Source organism: Miniopterus natalensis, chromosome 4 (genome assembly GCF_054644295.1).
Source record: "Miniopterus natalensis isolate mMinNat1 chromosome 4, mMinNat1.hap1, whole genome shotgun sequence".
Lineage (NCBI taxonomy): Eukaryota > Metazoa > Chordata > Mammalia > Chiroptera > Miniopteridae > Miniopterus > Miniopterus natalensis.
In genome coordinates this window covers 75,969,107-75,987,234 of record NC_142084.1, presented here as the reverse complement: position 1 = coordinate 75,987,234, position 18,128 = coordinate 75,969,107, and the positions used below count along the sequence as shown (strand labels likewise).

The 18,128-nt window shown below is 39.0% G+C and overlaps 1 protein-coding gene across 1 annotated transcript in view; it reads right to left on the bottom strand.

Moving 5' to 3' along the window:
- ADAM7 (ADAM metallopeptidase domain 7) overlaps window positions 1-8,510 on the bottom strand; it is a 34,427-nt gene extending 25,917 nt beyond the window's left edge. The window contains exons 1-6 of the mRNA XM_016214186.2: window positions 8,459-8,510; window positions 7,484-7,587; window positions 5,329-5,405; window positions 4,062-4,140; window positions 2,728-2,804; window positions 239-431 (exon numbers count right to left, since the gene is read on the bottom strand). Of these exons, the coding sequence (XP_016069672.2) occupies window positions 239-431; window positions 2,728-2,804; window positions 4,062-4,140; window positions 5,329-5,405; window positions 7,484-7,587; window positions 8,459-8,510 (582 nt within the window). The remainder of the gene's footprint in view (window positions 1-238; window positions 432-2,727; window positions 2,805-4,061; window positions 4,141-5,328; window positions 5,406-7,483; window positions 7,588-8,458) is intronic.
- Between the last annotated feature and the right edge of the window lie 9,618 nt (window positions 8,511-18,128).

The following is an 18,128-nucleotide window of genomic DNA, read 5'->3' as shown; positions in this document are numbered from 1 at the left end:
ACCTATACATATATTGTAGATATTCTCCTTCTTGAAATCGATGGGACAAACTGAGATTTACTGTATAGAATGATCACTTTTCATATAGTTAACAAATACAAATGTTTGACATTTCAGATTTCAAACAATAAAAAGTTAGATTCAGGTAGTATGTCTACTTCACTCATTGGGCTCGTAATTTCTTTCTTGAGATCATAAAAGAATAGAGAAAAAAGTAATTTAAAAATAAAGAACTCACTTCCGTTTCAGAGCCTTTCATGGATTGAGTAGTATTTATTGGAACAGCTGTCCTGGTAAAATTGGGTTCTATACAGGAATAATTGAACGCATACTGCATCTTTGGGTTATATTTGAATATCAAATGTTCTCCCTCATCTGAGTATTTCACTGGCTCAATGAGGTACCTTTGGTCAGATACCCTGAAGAATCCCCTGTGGAGATTGAGAATATAATGTATAGTTAAGACTTTTTACTATTACATTACTATGCAAAACTACTCTATTCCATTTTTATCGATGTTGTCTTTTTTCATTTTTTATTATATATTTTATAATTCCTTCCAAATTTGGTTTTATTTTCAGTTTTAACATATGTACTTTCCCCTCCTTTTATTGTTGTTCCCCATCACCGTTTATCCCCTATAGACCCTCTCTCACCTCCTCCCCTCCTCCCCTCCCATGCAGTCACCACACCGTTGTCCGTATCCATGAGTTCTTTCTCTCTCTCCCTCTTTTTTTCCCTCTCAATCCCTTTACCTCTCCCAACACCCCCCCCCCCACCACCACCACCAGAGCTGTCTGCTTGCTCTCTGTCTATGAGCCTGTCTCTATTTGCTTGTTAGTTCAGTTTGTTCATTAGATTCCACATATGAGTGAAATCATATGCTACTTGTCTTCCTCTGACTGGCTTATTTCACTCAGCATAATGCTCTCCAGGTCCATCCTTGCAGTCACGAAGGGTAAAATTTTCTTCCTTTTTACAGCCAAGTCGTATTCCATTGTGTAGATGTCCCACAGCTTTTTTATCCACTCATCTACTGATGGACATGTGAGCTGCTTCCAAATCTTGGTTATTGTACCACTACAATGAACACAGGGGTGCATATATTCTTTGGAATTAGTGTTCCGTGTTTCTTCGGAAAAATTCCCAGAAGTGGGATCACTGGATCATAAGGCAGCAACATTTTACATTTTTTGAGGTAACTCCATACTACTTTCCACAGTGGCTGCACCAGTCTGCATTCCCACCAGCAGTGCACAAGGGTTCTCTTTTCTCCACACCCTCGCCAACATTTGTTTGTTGACTTATTGATCACAGCCATTCTGACAAGTGTGAGATAATATCTCATTGTGGCTTTAATTTGCATCTTTCTGATGATTAGTGACGTTGAGCATCTTTCATATGTCTCTTGGCCATCTGTATGTTCTCTTTGGAAAAGTGTCTATTGAGGTCCTTTGCCCATTTTTTAATGGGATTGTTTGGGTTTTTTTGGTGTTGAGTTTTATAAGTTCTTTATAAATTTTGGAAATTATTCTTTACCAGATGTATCTGTGAGCATGTTCTCCCATTCAGTGGGTTCTCTTTTCATTTTGTTGATGGTTTCCTTTGCTGCGCAAAATCTTTTTAGTTTGATGTAGTCCCATTTGTTGATTTTTTTTCTGATGTTGCCTTTTAAGAAAAGGGAGCTATAAAGGCAAAGCCTCATGAGCATGCATCCAGGTGTTTTGAGTGATAAATATATGAGATAACATGTCGTCTTTGATTGAATTAATAACTTTTTATAAGAGTCAGCTCATCGGGATTTTTCAGAAGCTTGACAGCCCAGTCTCTACTTTGAAATATTAGGTAGTGTAGCAATTCCCACCTGGGATTGTAGATCCCTGGCAAGTCTCAGATTTCTTGCAAAAATGCTGTGAATATTTATGTCCAACATGCATTAATTGTAGAATATACATTAAAGTACAAATACAATTATGTGATAATTTTGTTATTAAAGTGGTTCTCATACTTAAAAATACTGGGAACTACTCAAGTCAACTCCTCACCAAAGGAGACAGGAATTTCTTCTTCTGTCTTTGCCTTCCCACATCTTTCTCCTTTGTACTTGAACTAACGGTCTACAGAGGCTTCACCTTCTATAGGCTTCACGGTGTTTTGCTTTCTAGAGACCGTAAACACTGTGAAGTGTGGTAGGAATTCATAGGACTGGAAGTCAGGAGACCTAGTTTGGACTTAAGTCTACAGCTAGCAAATAGAATGCCGAGGAGCACATCTCTGATTTCAGTACCCTGACATATAACACGAGATTTCCAGGACTCTTCAAACACTGAATCACATACTGAAAAACCTGTCTTGCTTAGGGTTGACACTAGACATCTTTTTTATCGAAAGCGAACAAAAGCAATGGACTAAAGTGGATACTCATGCTGAAAATACACAGTAGGTTTTTCCCATTAGTTTTTCTATTTACCAGGGTTGTTAAAAAGAAAGATGAGAAGTCAATTTCTTTAAAAAAAATCCTGCACATATGCATAACCCATGGGCACAGACTGTGCGGTAGGCCTGGGGAGGGGAGGCGCAGGGGGCAGGGGCAGGCAGGAGGAAGGGGGTGGAGTGGGTCAAAGAGGGAAGAAAAGGGGAGATCTGTAATACTTTCAACAATAAAGATAAATGTTTAAAACTCCATAGAAAAACTCATAAACAAAATGGAAAGATCCTGTGCGTTACCTGAGACCATTGCACGTGCTGATACTGGCAGCAGAATCGAATTCATGTATGATGGATCCTTGGTAAAAACAGTGATCCTAAAACAGATGAAGAGGCTACTGATATAAGGCCACATATTGACATATATAAATAAAATAGCTACATATTATATGTTCGCATTATATCAGTATTTCATGCTCACAAATTACATTTATACTCACACATTCGCTTACTGAGTTAGTTCATTTGTAAAATTTTGAAACAACCTTAGAATCTTTTTATTTTAATTGCATGATTACTTTCTGTAATATTACTACTTTCATCCATCCTAAAATTTCTACCAAACTACCCCTCCTGTGTTATTATAATTTTCGTCTAGTTGAGTTGCCTATGAAATCAAGCCAACGTTTTTGATGTTTGCCGAACTTAGGTCTCACGCTCCAGCCAGGTTCCCAGATGCCTTCCTCTCCTAGCTCTCTGCCTCTGCCAAGTTGGTGTCTTTATCATTCCCTACTTGGTGCTCTGCCCATGGTGATCCCATCAGGTAGTAACTCCATCATTCCTATATGTGCAACTCCCCCCTATATGTGATGCTTTCCGTGAAACCTCCAGGGACCTCAGACTCTCACAGGCCAACAACCACTTCCTGCATGAAAGAATGTTCCCAGTTTCCTTCCTGTTCTATTTTACAAAGATTGCGTAATGACTTAGATTTCATAGTTGATAGTTGCCTTAAATAGAGGAAACTGGTTTTAAAAAGTATGCCTTTGGTAAGAGAATACTGTTTTCTTTGGTGAGAAGGCTCCAGAGGGCATGCTCTGGAAAGGTGAATAAAGTTAATAAAAAACAGAACCCGGATCCACTGAAATAAAATTAATGATAAATAAACAAAGATTTTTTTGGAGAACGAAGGTGAACCCTCATTTTTGGTGTGTCAGAAGGATGGGGCGAGGGTATGTGACTCACTTAAGGTTCAATTAGATGAGGGATTTAAAATCACCTCATTTATTTAGGTTTTATTCATTTAGTTTGATTACAATCTCATCAGGGTGCCTTATACTCCTTTGGCGTCCTGCTTTACCCTTCCTCCAGAATTCTGGGGTTCATAAAAGCCAGTTTGGTAGAGAAAGATACATTAGTAGTCATGTATTTGCATGTTAGGCAGTGATTGGTCTCTTTTTGAGCTCAAAGGGTCCCGTTTTGTATTCTAGGATCATTCAGTGGCCATAGTCAATGCAGGATTCACTTCTGATGTAACTCTTTCTGCCGCTGCTCGTAAAGCTAGGATCGGGTTCAAAATCACACGAGGAAATAAGAGTTTTGGAGAAGAGACATAGGAAGGTTCGATAAGATACCGAGATAGGAGGATGCCTGGTGAGTTCCTCTCCTTTTCTGGAGTAGTAGGTTTCACTGTAATTTGAGGCTAGGAACTCCCTGGAAAAGAGGAGAGAGGTACTGAGACTTATTCATTTTTAACAGTTAATAGATAAAACCAATTAGGTGAGAGAGAAGCCTCCAGACTGCTTTCAAATCTCAGGAAGTCCTCTTGTGCTAACAACAGATAAGCAAAATCAATCCCACTCACAGGGAAAACCTTTCTACCTAGATTTCATGGTTTGGTAAAGACTGTAGAAGAGACAGGAAAATATTCTGGCAGTTTTAGCAAGGAAGCATCTTGAGAAGAGCCTAGAGAAAATATTTTAGTAAAAATCGCTTGTCTTAGGAGTCAAAATTAATGCAAAAAAAATTTAAAAATCTCATTATAGACTATAGAAGTCACAGGAAAGGAGAAAATGCCAGCAATTTTTGCCAAAAGAAATAAAAATTCTGTCAGCCCATAATTTCATATCTACAAAAAATGGCCTCCGAGAATGAAGAAAAAATAAAGACCCTTTCAAATAAAACAGAACGTCATAGTTCATTTATATAGAAGTTTAGGTAACACAACTTTGTGCATTTGTCAAAATTCAATGAATGTACACTTCAGGTTTGTGCATAGCATTATAAAAATTTTTACATCAAAAGAAAAACCTGTCAACTCCAATGATATGCTTGTTTTTTAGGGGGAAGTATATTGATGTTCGGAGTATCATTAGAAATGCATAAAAATAATGGAGAATGGATGGATGGATAGAGAAAGAATTATGATGTAAAACAAGCATAATAAAATATTAATGGGTATATATATGTATATATGTATATCTTGATGGAATTATGGGTACATGTGTATATTAATGAGTATATAAATGTTCACTATCAAATTCTTTCAACTTTGCTCTATGCGTAAACAGAACTTGGTTTGATATCTATTGAAGTTACTTTAAGAACTATGATTTTCAATTTTCTTTTGTTCCACAGATTCACAAAATAGTTGTGAAAGTATTTTTAGAGTATGTGGAGCTCAAAGCACTCCAGTACCCCAAAAAGGGAGGAAATTCGGATCAGGAGACCAGTAGCTATAATGGTCAGGCTGTTGAAATGAGGTGCACTCACATTAGAAGGGCAAGAATTGAGACTATGGACATACAACAATTACTTGAATTCACTTCACTTGCAGTTTTTACAAAAACTATAATACTATAGACTAATAAATCAATGTTACTGAATCATAATAGGTCTTACCTTGATCTTAAAAGGTGAACTATTAAGGTTTTTCTACTTAGACTTATTTCATACAACAATTCGTCATCATAAGTTTCCTGAAAAACAATATTCATCACATGACTTAAATATGTGCTCCTATTGTTAACATCTTAACATTACTATGGTGTATTTGTCATTACTGATGAACCAAGATTGATAGTACAATTGAAGTCCACACTTAGCCAGATTTCCTTAGTTTTTGTCTAATGTCCTTTTACTGCTTTCAGATTTCATCCAGGACACCACTTTAGTTTATTGTCATGTCTCTTTAGGCTTCTCGAGACGATGACAGTTTTTCAGACTTTCCTTATTTTTGATGACTTTGACAGTTTTGCAGAATACTGGTCAGGTATTTTGTAGGCTCTCCCTCAATTTAGGTTTTTATGACTTTTTTCCATGCTTAGACTGGGATTATGGAGATTTGGGAGAAAACAAAATAGAGCACCATTTCCATCACATCATAGCAAGAGTACATACTTGCTAAGAAGTCACCACATGACTTCTCACTGGTGATGTTAACCCTGATGACCTGGTTGAGGTGGCATCTGACAGCTTTCCACTGTAAAGTGATACTTTCCCCCTTCCACATCCTACTTTTTGAAAGGAAGTCGCTAGGCACAGCCCATGCTTAAAAGGTGAGGACCTATGCTCCACCTCCTAGGGAAGGGAATAGCTACATCAGTTTTTGTTTTTTTTTAAATATTCTTTATTGGCTATTTGTCCATTCTCCCACTTATTTACTTATTAAATCATCTATTTATATCAGTACAGTGTCATAGGCATTAATTTATACTTTATATTATGGTCCCAAGCTATGTTATTTATTGTGTTTTGTTCAAATTGGTTTTTCTTTGGCCACTGGGAGCTATTTCAGTTGACTCCTATGTTCTTCTAACACACTCCCCTCATTGTGGGTTCAGCTTGTTTGTTTGAGAACTTCCCTGCTTCCTGGTACTACAAGGTGCTCCAAACTCATCTTCTGTATTTCCTGCCTCAGTTCATGGTCATCTTGTATATTCATTATGGAACTTTACTATCAGTCTTGATTAAGTCTTGAGATAATAGATGCCAGAAGAGCCCACCAGCTTTGACACAATGGGTGACAGAAAGCTGGTTTTGCCCTCTTAGCTGAGTACCAACATTCAACCAGTAAAAGGTTTGAGAAGGTGAAAAAAGACTTGGAGTTCAAGACAAAGGTATCTGTAAGGATATTATTAGACAAAAATATTTAGACATTATTTTTAAATGGCAGCAGATAGGGTTGCTTTTTTGTCATCTTAAGCCATAGGGAAGAGGCCTCAATAGCACATTTGGAATGTTGACATGTGTCATATTTATGACTGAGAAACCCAACAAGTGAGAGCTTGGGAGGCTGGCTCTTCTAACGGTGGAGGGAAGGCAAGTCATTGCACTGGGATAGGTTTGCCCTCTCAAGAAGTGTTGGGGCAGAGTGACAGTCAGTATTCTCTATGGGTCAAATTAAAAACCTAAGGCTCAAAATGCAAGTGCTGCATAACAAGTATCTAAGGGCTGTCATTGAATGTCTTTTATCTTAGTGGGGATTGAAAATAACCCCATTTTAAAGCTTGTGCCCATGATGTGTATTATATATTTTCTACATAAGTAAACATTTAATACTTTAAAAAATACAATTGTAACTGTTTTTACTTTTAACACCTGAATAAATATTCTTTTAACCAACAGGCCAAGTAGGCCTTTTTGTGGCTGTGTAAGTTGTCCAACTTTGCTGCAAAATCTGTAAGGCAAATAAGCCTGTGGATCAGATCACTGTGAAAGCAACGTGCCCCGAGATTTCAGTCCACAGGGAGCCAACTCAGAACAAATGAGGTTGCCTTACATCAGTCTGGAAAGCTGTTAGTGGCACTCCTCACATAAACTGGGAAATGTTGAATGGCACCCCCTAAAATCTGAACTTTATTCCTTTTAGTTTCCTAACTTGTCAAGGGGCTGCTTTCCTCTTACCCTCCACCTCCCACCCACCCAAGCACAGGCTGATTGGGAGTCCTGAGAAAAATGGGGACCTCTCTCTTGTTTGCTCTTAATTGGAAACAGAGGTTGCTTTCTACATGCCTGTAAAAGCAATACATTCTATTTATCATTTCAAAATCGATACCTGTATGTCATCATGATGAGTGTGCCAAACTTCTCGCTTCTGTACCACAGGAAGCCTTTTAGGATAAACCAGCTCTGGACCCTCTCCTCCATGAACTGCCTTTTCTGAAAAGAAGCATAGGGGAAAATACAGATGGCATTAATACTCACCCACAGTGACTGGATAACAGAATTACTCTTACAGAGTTCACTTGCTCCCAATTAGCAGCCATGTACATCACTGTGAAATAGCACCCCTCCTTTACTGGGAAGGACATGGAGACAGGTATTTCCAAATTAGGAAAATATAAGTAAAATTGAGGAGGCAAAGAAATCAGGGTCATTCAGCTCCTTCTATCTTTTAACCTTGTTCGTAGTTGTCACCTTTGTCATCTTATTCTCCTCATGCCTGTCTCTCGATTCTGCTATATGTCGAAACCTGCCCTAGAATGGACTGTTTCCAAGCAAATTGCTGTTTCTATCTCCCAGGGACAGTTGATTTGAAGTTTTAACTCAAGTAGCTTAATAGAAGGCTTCCCTGCTCAACTAAAGAGCCATGTAGAGAAAAGAGCATGGGAGTTTGGTGTCTGTTCTTATTTGAATCAAAGTTTTACCAGCTTATTAGCACTATGACCGTGAGTAGCACACCTAATCTCTCTGATTTCCTTATCTGTAAGTGGAGATCATAATATAAAATTTTAAGCATGCTCATATACAAAGTGGCCCATGGTTAGCACAGTGTCTGCCACATTACAAATATTCAATTCACCCCTGCCTCCTTGCCATTGTAACTCTGGGTATTTTAAGAAGGACACAGCATGCCATAGAATCATAGAATCTCAAGACCAGCTCTAACCTAGTCCAAATCCTAATGCTGTGTTCCCAGCAAAATCATCAACGGATGTTAATGTTTTTATCATTTACAATTTAAGCTTTGTGATTAAAAAGACATTACCTCATTGTATAAGAAAACTCTGGCGAAAGGATTAAGACATACCTTTAACCTGAGAAGTGAGTAAAATCATGAAAAATAACCTCCTGGAAAGCATTCTGAATGATTCTGGTTGAAGACAGGTGCATGTGCTTGAGAAAAAATGTGCACAGTTCTTGGTCTTTGCTTCGGTAGCAAGGATGAAGGGTCAAACAGGCAGAGGCAGTTTTGATCCAGTTCAAGGAAGTGTTCCTTGACCACACTATACAATTTGTGAGGTGCTGGAGGCGAAGACCTGAAGGGCGAACATCATGTACTAATTAAAGGCAACCACTGTGGTGCTGGTGCACGTAGGCTGGGCAGAGATCCCTACTTCACGCCTACTAAAAATGATTCCTGGTGTACTGAAAATTCAAAAACAAAACAAAAAAATCACGTATGCCTTAGAAAAAAACGATTGAAGAATGTTATATACACTTTGGTAAAAGAAGGTCTTTCTATTCAAAATGCCACGTGTAGAAACTGTAAAGGAAGGCTCGATATAACAAGCTAGATAGAAATATTGAGAACCTTCTACCATTTCTTCTTCTTTCTAAACATGTATTTCTTTTACATTACTCCTTTTTCTGCCCTGCTATCCTAGTCTTAAATTCTTTAATAATGCCACTTCTTGAAAGGTAAGTGTACATTTGTCTCCAGTTCTTCTATCCCCATTTCTCTTGACATTACTCCAATTAGACTTTCATTTTTAACTCAACAAAACACTCGTCAGTATTACCGATGACCTGCACCTTGTTACATCCAGTGGTCGATTCTCAATGCCACCTAACTCAACCTTTTAGCAGCATGAGACATGGTTTGCCACTTCCAGCCTTTAAAGAGTTTAGCTCATGGTTTACCATGGATCTCCTCCATGCTTACTGTCACTTCTTCTGAGTCTATTTTATTGGATCTTCCTTCTCGCCCCAGTGCCTAAATATTTCAGATTCCCAGGGCTCAGTCCTTGAAACTCCTCTCTTCTTTAAATACAGTCATGAATGATGTGGTTTTCATCTAATCTCATGGCTTTAAATATCATTATACATGATGGCTGCCAAATTTACGTATTTAACCCAAACTTCTCTGAATTTCAAATTCACAGATGCAACTATCTTGTCAACATCTTTACCTGAATATCTAATAGACATCTCAAACACAAGTGCAATGCTGGATTCCTGATAGCCTGGAATTTCCTGATATTTCCACAGCCTTTTCCATCTTCGGGCATTGAAACTCCATCCTTTCAGCTACTCAGGAGTCATCTTCGATTCCTCTTGCCTGCACCATCTGCATCTCGTCCATCAGCAAATCCAGTTGTCTCTATCCTCAAAAGACATTGAGAATCTGACCATCTCTCACTGCATTTACTGCTGCTGTGCTGACCCAAGACATCATCATCTCTGGCCTATTTTATTAAAACAGCCTTTTGATTGACCTTACTGTTTTTCTCTTAGTCCTTCAGTGTATTATTTACATATCATCTAGACTGATCTCATTAATATGCACCACATTATGTGATTCTGCTTCTTAAACATCTTCAGTGGCTTCCCATCTCAGAGGAGCAGCTGAAGACCTGAAATAGTGCATAGGATCTACATGAAACAGCCCCGTGTTCTCTGGCTTTGTGTCTTATGACTCTCCTCGCTCACTCTGATCCTGTCACCGCGCATCCTTGCTATTTATTGAACAGGTCAAGCACATCCTGTTTCTAGTGTCTTTGCTCGTTGTTTCTTCTGCCTGCAACATTCTCCTTCCAGCCACATGTCTTGCTTGTCTCCCTGCCTTCAGATCTCTACTCAAATGTCATCATGTCAGCGAGGTCTTCTCCAAAAACTCCGCTCAAAGTGGGCATTCTCACTTCCATCCTGGTATCTCTGAGCCCTTTGTTGCCTTGCACTAGATGCCATCTGGAATTCTATATATTTACTTGTTTACTTATTTATTGATATTTTTAATTGCCTGCCTCTCCTCTTAAAAATGTAGCTCCATAAAGGCAGGGATTTTTGTCAGTCTTGTCCACTGCTATGTCTTCAATGTCTGGAACGATAGGTTAAGTGATTTTTAGTAGATTAATATATTAATACAGTGCATTTAAGAACTTGGAGAGATAACCAGTAATAGCATCCAATAAAAGTAAACTATAATTAATGTAACTTTTAATTATGAGGAGGTCAGCCAGCACAGTAAATAGGAGTACACATTCAGAGGCAGACCTCCTGGGTTCAGTTCCCAGCACTGACAGTTCCCACCTGTGGACCTGGCACAATATCTGATCTCTCTCTGCCTCAGTTTTCTCAGCCTCCAAAAATGAGCATAATAATAAAAGCTAACTCATAGTGAAGATTAAATGAGGTAATTTATCTAAATCATTGAAAGCAGTGCCTGATGCATATTAAAAGCTAGGTAAGTGTTAATTTTTTAAAGTTTTTATTTATTGAATTGAGGGGGGGGGAGAGAAAGGGAAAAACACTGACTTGTCGTTCCACTTATTTGTGCACTCATTGGTCGATTCTTGTATGTGCCCTGACTGGGGATCGAACCCACAACCTTGGCACAGCAGAACAATGCTCTAACCAACTACACTACCTGGCCAGGGCTGATAAGTGTAAAATTTTAAGAAGTATATTAATGTTGATTTGGTTTTTATTACTTTTTATTTACCAGTTTCATTCGCTTTTCATTTTTCTTTCTTTCTCTCAGTTTCAGATTCTCTGGAATCACTATTATTTATGGTGTCAGGTAAAATGACAAGGCTTTAAGGCATTTGTCTGATGTCTTTGAGCAAGTTATGGCTAAGCTTAATTTCTAGCATATCTAAAATATAAAGATTCAGCATTATCTGTGGTTAACCCGAGTGAAACAACCAAGAGCTTTCAAAGAAGAAAAACATTTATAATTTACTCAAACCACACAATCAGTAAGTGGAAAGCAGAGATTAAAAGAAAATTTCTGCCCACCTCTGCATGCGTTGTTAAACAAATCATACACTGGTGCCTCTTTTTTGAAGGGAAGCAAACATTATTTTTTCTCATCATTGCTCTATAATTAGTCTTTCAAGTGGCAAATACTACACCTCAATTTCAAACTCTACCAAGTGACTAGTGTAGGTCAGTGTAATATTAGAATATAAATAGCCTATAATTTATTCTCACTCTCAGGTCACAGCTTTCTGTGTCTAAACTAATGTTTGGACTCACAGTGCCCCTTTGATACTGAAATCTGTTTCAGGGTTAAAAAAAAAAAAATCAGTGAACCCTGAAACAGATTTCAATATCAAAGGGGCACTGTGAGTCCAAATGCCAGACAAAAGTAGGTTTTTACAAAAAATTTTAAATTTTATATTTTTATTGAATTTATTTGGGTGGTATTGGTTAATAAATTTATATAGGTTCCAGGTGTGCAATTCTATAATACACCATCTACACACTGCTTTGTGTGTTCACTACCTCAGATTTTAAAGATTAGACAAGTATGGGGATGTTCTGTTCCCTTCTTATTTCTCTGCTGCAAATCAGTGAAGTGACCTCTCGTAAAAGGTTCTCTAATCTGCTCCCACCTTGGTTTCCATGACCAAGGGTTTGAGGTTGTAGATTCTGCTCATTGCTTAGTGCCAGCAGGATCAGTCCTTTCCAGAATAGTTAACCAGGAGTATTTTTCTTGGAGGCCTCCCAGCTCTAAGCAGAGCTTGCTGCCAGCTCCTTTTGGCTCCCTCACCACCCAGATACCCTTGAGGCTCGGCCTCCCTCTCTCCCTCTCTCCCTCTTTTCCTCGCCTCTGCTCTCTCTCTTCCTCTAGCCAGCAGCGTGGCCAACAGCCCCATGGTGGTGAAAGCATAGGAAGGTGACAGATGATAGAGTTTATGTTTTAAGTCAGAAATAAGAAGCAGCCCACTCTGCAGACCCAAAATGCTTATTCTTGTCCCACCTTTGTAAGAGAAACATGAAGAAAAGGGGAAGTAAATCCAAGTAAATGAAGAAGATTAAAATATTGTATTCAAACTGCAATAGTAATGGCCAAGCTTCACAAAGGAACAAAAAATCAGCATTGTCTGTCCGATCTTAAAAGAAATGTCATTATAAAGTATTCTGAAAACACATTAATTGACTGGAACTCGTAATTCTCCCTGCAGAAGCCAATTTCTACCTGTGAATTGTGTTTAAGTGCATTGAAAAGAACATTAGATTCAGAGTCAGGAGCTCTCTGTTCTCCTGTGACTAATTCTGCTCCCTCGGGCCAATTACTTATTTTCTGGGTCCCAGAGTCTTTATTTATAAATTGGGACTGTTAACCTGTCTGATGTCTTAAGACATTTTTTTTAACAGCAGGATGCTATGTTTCCATGCTTTTGCTGATTTCCTTCCCTTTTTCTAAGACCTCTTCATTGATTTGGGGCTTTTATCACTATCATACTTTTTTATGTCTAACCATAGATTTATCAATGAGCATAGTAAATGTCATGGAATAACTACAACAAGAGTCATAAAGGATCAACTCACTCTGCCACCCAAAGGGACAAAGTTATTCCTGGGGAGTGGCAGACCCAAAGTAGATAGAATGTATAGTAATCTCACCTCTGAATTCTGATTAACCCATTACCTAGCTAATGACCTTGAGCAAATTACTTAATATTCCTAGAGTTTTCATTTCCTCATGGAAAACTAGGGCTCATAGTACTTCCTACATAGGGTCACTGTATAGGTTAAGTATGATAATGAAAAATGCATAACACATAAATAACTCTCAGTTTTGTTGAAGGATTGACATTATTTTCCACCTTCGATTTAACTCTGTTTCATAAGAGCCTCATGAAATACACTAAATTTAGTAAGGTCAAAATGGTTTAAACAAGATAGACTTAGAGGCAAATGGTGTCAGAATATAAAATGAAATGCAATATAATAAGATTTTCTTATGTTGGATAAGCAGGCCCAAAGTGACAGCACTGGCTATTCTATTCCTAAATCCCTTATTCCTATAAAACTATGTCACGCCTCCTCCTCAACAAGCTGTCATTTTCTTCATCTATTAACAAATTATAGTAACTCTCTCGACCTCACATGCCCTTTCAGCCACCACAGTATTTCTGATTCCTTTATACCAAGGCCCTCTCACAGAATTATCTGTAGTCACTGTCTCTAGTATTTCCTTCTCTCTTTAATCCACTCCAGTCAGGGACAAGAGACACTCTCTTTTGTCCCCAATACTTGACTGAAATCACTCATCACGGTCACCAGTGATCTCCAGATTTTCAATTCAACGGTCAGTTCTCAGTCCTGATTTTATTTCTCGGTCAGTTTGACTTGTTATTTGACCCTCTCTTTTTGGATACGTTTTTCTTACTTGGCTTCCAGCCCAGCTGCTTCTCCCTCGCTAGCTGCTCCATCTCACTTGAAGTTCTTCCCTCATTTCTCCTAGTACCACTGACCTCTAAACATCAAGGGCCCCCGTCTCACCTTCTGAACTTATCCTCCTTTCTGTCTATACGTATTCCCTTGGAGATCTTACCAAATCATATGACTTAAGAATTCCTGTTATGCTGTTGACTGCCAAATGCATAGGTCCCGGAAATATGGGTTTTCCTCTTCGGTTGTCTATTTGGCGTTTCCATTTTGATGTCTGGTGGGCATCACCACTTTAATATATACAAAAGCAAAACTCCTGATCTGCACCCTCAAAACTGTCCCTACAAATATCTTGCTCACCTCAGGAAATGACAATGCTGTCAATCAATGGGGCTACTCAAGACAGAAACCGTGGTGCTATCCTGGGCTCGCTCTTTCTCTCACACTCCATACACAAGTTGCGTTGTGAGGAAATATTGTTGGCTCTTCCTTTAGAACAAACTAGGAATCTAACCTCCTTTCATCTCCCCCACTGCTTCCATTCTGAGAACAATCCACACTCATCTCTCGCCTGGATTACTACAACTTCCTGATTAGTGGTTTTACTCTTTCCATCTTTGCTTCTCCTCCATAGTCTGTTCCCCAAAAGTAATAAGTCATGCTTTTAAAATGGAAGCAACGCCATGTCATCCCTCTCTTTAAAATATCCCAATGGCTTACCATGTAACTGAATAGAAGCTAAATTCCTTGTAATGATTTATAAGTCCCACGCTCTCTGGTGCCCTGTTCCTATTGAACACCATCCCTCACTCTTTCCTTCAGCTCTCTCCAGCTACTCAGTCCAGAGCAAATATACCAGCATGCTGTCTTCCGCTTCCGGTCTCCATCCTCACCTTTTTTATGTTCTTTCCTCAAATATCATGCTTTCATTAAGATCTCTGCACACTTTGTTTTAGATTGCACAACCCTTCATACAAATACATCTAAGCTCTCCATATCCCTCTTCCCACTTGGCCAATGAAGACTAAGCACCTGGTCAGTGAAGGCTTTTATTTTTGCGCTTGTTTTTCATCTATCTACCTGCACTAGAATGCAATGTAGATAATGTTGCCTGTTGTTCAGTGTTATTGTTACTGGGAAACTCCAGTTGAGTTCAGGCTGCCCATCACTGTGTCCAATTCAATGAAGGTAGGGTTGAATCATATAAGGCATTTATTGAGAAGGCCAGCCAACCAAGAAGACAGGGGGCTTACAACCATCCAAAACCTGTCTTAGAGCATGGTGCAAGGGACAAGATTATAAAGGGGAATGGGGTAAGCTGAGGCTGGGAACAGAAAGCAGCTACGTACAGCCCCAGAGGCCCGCAGATGTCAGCAATTGTTCTTGACTAATCTGGCGATGCACGAACAAAATGGTGCTGAGTCTTATGGTCAGCACATGTTCTGTGCCTCTAGGTTTATGATTTTGTTCTTATTGCCCTGTGGGTTTGCGCCCAAACATAGACCAGTCTGCTGAATTCAAAGGGAACACAAAAGGTCTGGAAAGGACAAACTTGTAACAGTATATCATACATCATACTATGAAATAAGCACAACTAGTTATACAATCAAACTATAAATCATAATATTCAGGCTATCACACGCCATCATTATGTCCGCAATGTCTAGAATAGTACCTCACACAAAATAGACTCTTGATAAATGCTTTTAGTGGAAATTAAACATTTTTTTAAGGATATTGTCTTTACAGTTAATATTTTTTATTTAAGAAACTGAGTATTATCAATGAATGTCTGAGACTCTTCCCTCTTTTCTTCCTGAAGAGGATATCCTAGAAGCATGGGTGGCCAAATGTAAGGAGAAATAACTTATTATGTCCAGACATTTTTTGTAAAATATTTAAAGGTTAGCAAAAAAAAAAAAGTAGGGCCTGATCATTTGCTTGGTTGGCTGCTCAGTTCTTGGTGTTCTTGCCCTTTTATCAGCACCCTGTGTGAGTTCTCCCACGTAGCTGGCTCGCCTTTCATCTTCCTCCAGATTCAGCTGAACACCTTTTTCAGGGTTGATTGAACAGAACTTAGAGTATACTAGTCAGTCTTTTGTGGCTTAATCATATTCTTCATTTCATGCCACCCTTCTCCTCCAATTTGACAAATACAATAAATCACTCTCTGGGGCGAGGGGCCATCTCCTGCCAACCTTTCCTGAAACCACACACCTCATGCCAAGTTTTTCACCATACTTCTGTTACCCACCATTGAACAGCTGTTCTTTCCTTTCCCTGACTCTTAACACTCTGCCTACCTCTGCCCTACAATGTGTATGTTGGTGTGTGAGAAACTTTGAACAAGTTTTCTCTCTTTTATCTGCGTGTTGTTTTTAGACCAGATGTAGTGAAGTCTAAGATACTTGCTAAGTTTGTTTAGATCTCAGTTAAGTGATATATCTGAAGTCCCATGCCCTCCGTCTATTACTTCTCTCAAACACTTGCAATGGCAGGAAGTATTAGTAAAATTTTCATCTTATCTTCTGAAATATGTGCAAGCCCTTTGAAGACAGAGGCCCTGGCTAATATTCACATGCCTCCTGCAGGGTCTAACAACTCCAAGCCTTGTACACTGTTGGGACTCAATAAGTAGATTAAGGAGATTAATTTATCATAAAAATTGCTGCACTCAGTTTACAGAATAGATGATAAACCTTATAAATTTATTGTGACTGAAAAAAATTCCTCTACCACTCTAATTTTTCTGAAAACTCAAGTTTTCTGGGTCTTTGTATAGCTAACACAAGGCTGCTTAAAAGCCTGAGTCACCTATGATCGGGAGCTAGGCAAGACCATCAAATACTAAGAGCCAAGATCGTATAATTATTTCTAATAGTTTGGATGTTCATCATGCCTTCCTTCTGAAAATAAGAATGACTGTGATAGCATCTCTACAGTCTGCCCATTGCTTTCTCCTACAGTCGTACCTTCCGGCACAGCTGGGTCTCTGTGTGCCTGTACTAGCGGCACTCCATTAATCATGGGCAAAGGCTGGGCATGGCTCTCAAACTTGTGCCAGAAAATCCCCACAGCCAAGGCTGTCTCCTCACAAAGACAAAGTTAAGGATGGGATATTGGCCTTCATATATTCCTGAACTCAGAATGCACAATTTTAAATCAGACTTGAAATTAACCCTACTACCTCATGATGAAATAAGACATATACCCTGAGCAATCACACTATCAGGTGATTGCTCATTAATTTTTAATAATATATGGTAGTTATACTTTTGACTCTTCCAAAACTTAACTACATCAGTTGTCCCTAGGTATCGGTAGGGGCATTGGTTCTAGGGATACAAAAATTTGAGGATGCTCAAGTCTCCTATATAAAATGGCAAAGATCAATGTATACAGCTAGCCCTCCACATCTGTGGACTCGCAACCACAGAGAGTGGAGGAGGGGTGCAAGTGGAGTGGATAATTGATCATGTCTACATGAAGAAGCCTCCATAAAACCCCAATGATAAGGGTTTCAGAGAGCTTCCAGATTGGAGAGCACATCTATGTACCACTAGGGCACATCAGCACCCCAACTCCACAGTGACAGAAGCTCCTGAACTCTGGACCCTCCCAGACCTCGTCCGATGTCTCTCTCCATCTGACTGTTTGTCTGCATCCTGTACCACATTCTTTACCAAAATAGTAAATGTGTTTCTCTGGTTCTGTGAGCTGTTCCAGAAGATAATCAGATCCAAGGGGAAGGAGGCCATGGGAACTTCTGATTCTTAGCCAAGCTGGACAGAAGTTGTGGGTAACCTGGGGAACCTACTCTTTGAAATTGGCATTTGAAGTGGGACAATCTTGTGGGACTGAGCCCTTAACCTGTGAGATCTGATGCTACCTCCAGGTAGATATGTCAGAATTGAGTTGAACTGTAGGACATACTGCTGGTGTCACAGAATTGCTGATGTGGGAAAACCTCCCACACATTTGGTGACCAGCAGTGTCAGAAGTGAAGTGTTCTGTGTGAACGTAGAGGAGAAAGGCAAGGGAAGAGAACTCTAGTTTTATTTTCCAATACACAAGAGAATGGCTAAAATGTAAAAGGAAGTGACAATCCTAACTGTTGGTGAAGATTTAGGACAACTCAAGTTCTCACATATGACTGATGGGGATGCGAAGTGATGAGATTCTAGAAAACACCAAGTGTCCAGGTATATCTAGCTCCCTTTCATATGCTTCCTTGTTTACCTCTTCACCGGAAAGAAAGTATAATTAGTCACCATCCTCTGCACTGAAATGTTTTTACATGCTGTTATTTTATCTTTTTAAATTTATACAAAACACTGAAAAGATGATTTGGTGTT